Source organism: Oncorhynchus keta, chromosome 31, assembly GCF_023373465.1.
Source record: "Oncorhynchus keta strain PuntledgeMale-10-30-2019 chromosome 31, Oket_V2, whole genome shotgun sequence".
In the NCBI taxonomy this organism is placed as follows: Eukaryota; Metazoa; Chordata; class Actinopteri; order Salmoniformes; family Salmonidae; genus Oncorhynchus; species Oncorhynchus keta.
In genome coordinates this window covers 26347503-26355179 of record NC_068451.1, presented here as the reverse complement: position 1 = coordinate 26355179, position 7677 = coordinate 26347503, and the positions used below count along the sequence as shown (strand labels likewise).

The window sequence follows — 7677 nt, the reverse complement described above, 5'->3', positions numbered from 1 at the left end:
CCCACAGATTGGACCTGTGTTTTAATAGAACTGTATGTGAATATCAGGGGAGAAATCACTCCCCACAGATTGGACCTGTGTTTTAATAGAACTGTATGTGAATATCAGGGGAGAAATCACTCCCCACAGATTGGACCTGTGTTTTAATAGAACTGTCTGAATATCAGGGGAGAAATCACTCCCCATAGATGGACCTGTGTTTTAATAGAACTGTATGTGAATATCAGGTGAGAAATCACTCCCCACAGATTGGACCTGTGTTTTAATAGAACTGTCTGAATATCAGGGGAGAAATCACTCCCCACAGATTGGACCTGTGTTTTAATAGAACTGTCTGAATATCAGGGGAGAAATCACTCCCCACAGATTGGACCTGTGTTTTAATAGAACTGTATGTGAATATCAGGGGAGAAATCACTCCCCACAGATTGGACCTGTGTTTTAATAGAACTGTATGTGAATATCAGGGGAGAAATCACTCCCCACAGATTGGACCTGTGTTTTAATAGAACTGTATGTGAATATCAGGGGAGAAATCACCCCCACAGATTGGACCTGTGTTTTAATAGAACTGTATGTGAATATCAGGGGAGAAATCACTCCCCACAGATTGGACATGTGTTTTAATAGAACTGTATGTGAATATCAGGGGAGAAATCACTCCCCACAGATTGGACCTGTGTTTTAATAGAACTGTATGTGAATATCAGGGAGAAATCACTCCCCACAGATTGGACCTGTGTTTTAATAGAACTGTATGTGAATATCAGGGGAGAAATCACTCCCCACAGATTGGACCTGTGTTTTAATAGAACTGTATGTGAATATCAGGGAGAAATCACTCCCCACAGATTGGACCTGTGTTTTAATAGAACTGTCTGAATATCAGGGGAGAAATCACTCCCCACAGATTGGACCTGTGTTTTAATAGAACTGTATGTGAATATCAGGGGAGAAATCACTCCCCACAGATTGGACCTGTGTTTTAATAGAACTGTATGTGAATATCAGGGAGAAATCACTCCCCACAGATTGGACCTGTGTTTTAATAGAACTGTATGTGAATATCAGGGAGAAATCACTCCCCACAGATTGGACCTGTGTTTTAATAGAACTGTCTGAATATCAGGGGAGAAATCACTCCCCACAGATTGGACCTGTGTTTTAATAGAACTGTATGTGAATATCAGGGGAGAAATCACTCCCCACAGATTGGACCTGTGTTTTAATAGAACTGTATGTGAATATCAGGGGAGAAATCACTCCCCACAGATTGGACATGTGTTTTAATAGAACTGTATGTGAATATCAGGGGAGAAATCACTCCCCACAGATTGGACCTGTGTTTTAATAGAACTGTCTGAATATCAGGGGAGAAATCACTCCCCACAGATTGGACCTGTGTTTTAATAGACCTGTATGTGAATATCAGGTGAGAAATCACTCCCCACAGATTGGACCTGTGTTTTAATAGAACTGTATGTGAATATCAGGGGAGAAATCACTCCCCACAGATTGGACCTGTGTTTTAATAGAACTGTATGTGAATATCAGGGGAGAAATCACTCCCCACAGATTGGACCTGTGTTTTAATAGAACTGTATGTGAATATCAGGGAGAAATCACTCCCCACAGATTGGACCTGTGTTTTAATAGAACTGTATGTGAATATCAGGGGAGAAATCACTCCCCACAGATTGGACCTGTGTTTTAATAGAACTGTATGTGAATATCAGGTGAGAAATCACTCCCCACAGATTGGACCTGTGTTTTAATAGAACTGTCTGAATATCAGGGGAGAAATCACTCCCCACAGATTGGACATGTGTTTTAATAGAACTGTATGTGAATATCAGGGGAGAAATCACTCCCCACAGATTGGACCTGTGTTTTAATAGAACTGTATGTGAATATCAGGGGAGAAATCACTCCCCACAGATTGGACCTGTGTTTTAATAGAACTGTATGTGAATATCAGGGGAGAAATCACTCCCCACAGATTGGACCTGTGTTTTAATAGAACTGTATGTGAATATCAGGGAGAAATCACTCCCCACAGATTGGACCTGTGTTTTAATAGAACTGTATGTGAATATCAGGGGAGAAATCACTCCCCACAGATTGGACCTGTGTTTTAATAGAACTGTATGTGAATATCAGGGGAGAAATCACTCCCCACAGATTGGACCTGTGTTTTAATAGAACTGTATGTGAATATCAGGGGAGAAATCACTCCCCACAGATTGGACCTGTGTTTTAATAGAACTGTATGTGAATATCAGGGGAGAAATCACTCCCCACAGATTGGACCTGTGTTTTAATAGAACTGTCTGAATATCAGGGGAGAAATCACTCCCCACAGATTGGACCTGTGTTTTAATAGAACTGTCTGAATATCAGGGAGAAATCACTCCCACAGATTGGACCTGTGTTTTAATAGAACTGTATGTGAATATCAGGGAGAAATCACTCCCCACAGATTGGACCTGTGTTTTAATAGAACTGTCTGAATATCAGGGGAGAAATCACTCCCCACAGATTGGACCTGTGTTTTAATAGAACTGTATGTGAATATCAGGGGAGAAATCACTCCCCACAGATTGGACCTGTGTTTTAATAGAACTGTCTGAATATCAGGGGAGAAATCACTCCCCACAGATTGGACCTGTGTTTTAATAGAACTGTATGTGAATATCAGGGGAGAAATCACTCCCCACAGATTGGACCTGTGTTTTAATAGAACTGTATGTGAATATCAGGGGAGAAATCACTCCCCACAGATTGGACCTGTGTTTTAATAGAACTGTCTGAATATCAGGGGAGAAATCACTCCCCACAGATTGGACCTGTGTTTTAATAGAACTGTATGTGAATATCAGGGGAGAAATCACTCCCCACAGATTGGACCTGTGTTTTAATAGAACTGTATGTGAATATCAGGGGAGAAATCACTCCCCACAGATTGGACATGTGTTTTAATAGAACTGTATGTGAATATCAGGGGAGAAATCACTCCCCACAGATTGGACCTGTGTTTTAATAGAACTGTCTGAATATCAGGGGAGAAATCACTCCCCACAGATTGGACCTGTGTTTTATTTGACACGGATCATGTTCTGTGCCGTTGCGGGCTGTATAATACTGTTCAGATGGAACGCTGTTGAGTTCCTGTAGTTGTGTACTGTAGAGACAGTCTGAGAACAATGTATCCACTCTGTCATTACTGACACCTTATTGTAAAGCACTCTATCACAATCCAATACCAAAGCAGTGCAATACTACCCAATAAAATGTCATTCATTGGTTTGTGTGGATCACTTTATTGATGTAGTCCAGTTCTTTTCCTCATGTAGATAAAAAGAAAACAAGTCAACCTTGACTCAACATTAGTTGATTATGCTTTGATTTTCAATACATTTACATACAATATGTGTATTTGTAATGTCAAGAATAAACACGTAAACCAACATGAGTAGAGTCTACACAGACCCTCACCAGTTCATACCAGTTCTCCCACTCGCTGTGTTCTCACACAGGAAATCAATCAATTATCACCTCATTAATCAACATCATGTCATCAGTCAATGCAAATGTTTGAGTCCATGTGTGTCCATGAGAGACAATGATACGTACAAAAGCCACATAACTGGCTTACTGTAATATTATGATGTCCTGTACAGCATTATAACCCTTCCCTCCCTCCATCCTTTATCCCTCCCTCTATCCATTCATCTATCCCTCCCTCCATCCTTTATCCCTCCCTCTATCCATTTATCTATCCCTCCCTCCATCCTTTATCCCTCCCTCTATCCCTCCCTCCATCCTTTATCCCTCCCTCCATCCATTCATCTATCCCTCCCTCCCTCTATCCATTCATCTATCCCTCCCTCCATCCTTTATCCCTCCCTCTATCCATTCATCTATCCCTCCCTCCATCCTTTATCCCTCCCTCTATCCATTCATCTATCCCTCCCTCCCTCTATCCATTTATCTATCCCTCCCTCCATCCTTTATCCCTCCCTCTATCCCTCCCTCCATCCTTTATCCCTCCCTCCCTCTATCCATTCATATATCCCTCCCTCCATCCTTTATCCCTCCCTCCATCCTTTATCCCTCCCTCCACCCCTCCCTCTATCCCTCCCTCCATCCTTTATCCCTCCCTCTATCCCTCCCTCCATCCTTTATCCCTCCCTCTATCCATTCATCTATCCCTCCCTCCATCCTTTATCCCTCCATTCCCTCCATCCTTTATACCTCCCTCTATCCCTCCTTCCATCCTTTATCCCTCCCTCCATCCATCCCTCTATCCCTTTATCCCTCCTTTCTCTCACAATAACAACACAACAGTAAAGTAAAACACTGCATCTCACAAGGAATGGAATAGTCTGTCTGAATTGACAGAGTCACGTTAGTTCCAGGGTTCAACGTATAGAATACAGACAGACGGACGGACGAACAGACAGACATTTGTATGTACACACACAGGGCTACTCATCCAGCAGGGCAAAAGTCGTGACCTAAATTAGTCATCACTACCCAGAAACCCCTAGGGACTGTTGATTACATCACTAGGCCTAAATCAGGCCTGTCTATCACCCCATGGGTTTAAGCCCTTCCTCACCCTCCATCCCTCTTCAGACCTCACCCATCTTTCCCTTCCCTCAATCAGCACACTTTTTTTGCTCTCTTTCCCTCCATTTCTGTGTTAATTGACCAACTAACACCAGCCTCCTGTTAAAACAATGCAGCCAAGTGACCCAGACAAGTGCCCATCCCCAGCAGTGATCATGCTCACAGCAGCTGCTGCTGTGCATCTCACCACTCTCACTGTCAGACTGTGGTTGTAGGACCGCAATAGTCCACTAAGGGGCGCCAAACAGCATGGCTGCTGTGTAAACTTACAGTAGATCAGTGTCCACTCAACATTTACATTTACATTTAAGTCATTTAGCAGACGCTCTTATCCAGAGCGACTTACAAATTGGTGCATACACCTTATGACATCCAGTGGAACAGCCACTTGCATCTAAATCTTTTTTTTTTGGGGGTGAGAAGGATTACTTACCCTTACTCACTCAAAGCAGAAGCTGCTCCAAAGCACAGCTCCAGACTCACCATGGCCTAACCTTAGCAATTAAGAGGAAAAAGCTAAACTGACCTTGGATCAGATGTAAGATAACTTGGTCATATACTAATGAATCTTGTAAATAAGTTATTTCAGGTGATAATTCCAGTTGTCCTGGAGATTATAAAGGAAAATTAGCTACAACACTACCACAACAACAATGGAAATTACAAACTACTGACACTATATGCATTTACAATAATATATTATGTACATACATTAATTAATTTATTTATTTATCAAGACTATATTAGTGTGAGTCACCATCATTCCTTTCTGTACCATCTTCCATTTAGAGAGATTTGCCCTCAGTCTTTTCCCTCAGTAATAAATAAATACTCTGTTGTAATAGATAGAGAGACAGAGGGAGAGGGCAAGAAAAGGGGGACAGAGGGGGAGAGAGTGTCGAGTTGGGGCTGAGAGGGAAAGGATGGCAAGGAGAGGAAGCCAGGAGAGGGGTGAAGAGAGTAGGGGAGGGGTGAGAGAGAGAAAAATAAAGAGAGGGGGAAGAGAGAGAGAGAGAGAGAGAGAGAGAGAGAGAGAGAGAGAGTACACTGAGGTTGAGGTGATAATATACAGTGCTCTGCTGGAATCCTCCTCTAGTCAGGGGTTAAAGGTCAGGTGAAGGTCAAGTGAAAGGGATTGTGGGACGGCCTCAGAACTGCTGCCAGTTGGTGGAACCATCATCGTTGGCGAGAGGAGACATTGACCTGCATTATGGGGGAAAAGAGGAGAGCATTAATGGGGGGAACAGATTAATGAAAGAAGAGAGAAAAGGATGAAAGAGAGAGGATTTTCCCCTTACTTTTCTGGGGCAGAGAAGTCTCCCCACATGTCCGAGCCGCCTGCAGGGTTGGGGTTTGGCTGCACCACAGAGTTGGAGTTACTGCTGTCCAGGTCTAACAAGCAGCCTGTGAACAGAGAAACAACGACAGAATTAGGAATGAGAAAACTAATGTAATAGGATCTCTATGGAGACAACACACATCAAACCCTTCAATACACACCCTCTACTGCTTTCTCTACATTCATACTCTAACGACAATAGCCTTTTTTCTTGGTTAGCTCATAAAACTAAAAGAAAAAACACGCAGGGCCCCATTCAATCCTTAACCTAATTACACAGTGGCATATAAAACATACACTTTTTCCCTTCAGTCAAATGAATTCACAGCATGGTTTGGGGAACTGTAAAAATAGTCTTCAACAATGGTAGCAAAATGCCCTATACAGAAAAAGCAGTTACTAGGGTAACCGAACAAGATAAACAAACAGATGAATCAGAAGCAGCGATATAAAAACAGGGTTGCATTCAGGAGAACACAACGCTCTGAACGTTGCACATAGAATTGTCTTGTATGGAGCTGACATCATCCCTAATCTACATGCCAGAGCAGATCTATACTGAACAAAAATATAAACGCAACATACAGCAATTCCAATGATTTTAATGAGTTACAGATCATATATGGAAATCAGTCAATTGAAATAAATAAATTAGGCCCTAATCTATGGATTTCACATGAGAGGCCAGGGGCACAACCATAGGTGGGCCTGTGAGGACATAGGCCCACCCACTTGGGAGCCAGGCCCAGTCAATCAGAGTTTTCCCCACAAAAGGACTTAATTACAGACAGAAATACTGCTCAATTTCATCAGCTGTCCAGGTGGCTGGTCTAAGACGGCCCCGCAGGTGAAGAAGCTGGATGTGAAGGTTCTGGGCTGGCGTGTTTATGCGTGGTCTGCGGTTGTGAGGCCGGTTAGACGTACTGCCAAATTCTCTAAAACAATGGGGGAAGGCTTATGGTAGAAAAATGAACATTCAATTCTCTGGTAACAGCTCTGATGGACATTCCTGCAGTCAGCATGCCAATTCCACACTCCCTCAAAACCTGAAACATCTGTGGCATTTTGTGTGACAAAACTGCACATTTTAGAGTGGCCTTTTATTGTCGCCAGCACAAGGTACAGCTGTGTAATGATCATGCTTATTAATCAGCTTTTTGATATGCCACACCTGTCAGGTGGTACAATTGCAGTATCTTGGCAAAAGAGAAATGCTCACTAACAGGGATGTAAACAAATTTGCGAACAAGATTTTGTGCGTATGGAACATTTCTGAGATATTTTATTTCAGCTTATGAAACATGGGACCAACACTTTACATGTTGTGTTTATTTTTTTGTTTATTATATACACTATATATATACACACAATATGTGAATATCCCTTCAAATTAGTGGATTCGGCTACTTCAGCCACACCCGTTGCTGACAGGTGTATAAAACGACAGGTGTATAAAAGCACACAGCCATGCAATATCCATAGATAAACATTGGCAGTAGAATAGCCTTACTGAAGAGCTCAGTGACTTTCAACGCGACACTGTCATAAGATGACACCTTTCCAAAAAGGCAGTTCATCCCTGCTAGAGCTGCCCCAGTCAACTGTAAGTGCTGTTATTGTGAAGTTGAAACGTCTAGGAGGAACAACGGCTCAGACGCGAAGTGGCCACACAAGCTCACAGAATGTGATCGGCGAGTGCTGAAGAG

At 42.5% G+C, this 7677-nt stretch overlaps 1 protein-coding gene across 1 annotated transcript in view; it reads right to left on the bottom strand.

Moving 5' to 3' along the window:
• Nucleotides 1-5329: 5329 nt before the first annotated feature.
• The window catches only part of LOC127914242 (adaptin ear-binding coat-associated protein 1-like), a 29206-nt gene continuing 26858 nt past the window's right edge, over nucleotides 5330-7677 (bottom strand). The window contains exons 7-8 of the mRNA XM_052489240.1: nucleotides 5931-6036; nucleotides 5330-5835 (exon numbers count right to left, since the gene is read on the bottom strand). Coding sequence (XP_052345200.1) covers nucleotides 5781-5835; nucleotides 5931-6036 — 161 coding nt within the window. The 3' untranslated portion in view covers nucleotides 5330-5780. The remainder of the gene's footprint in view (nucleotides 5836-5930; nucleotides 6037-7677) is intronic.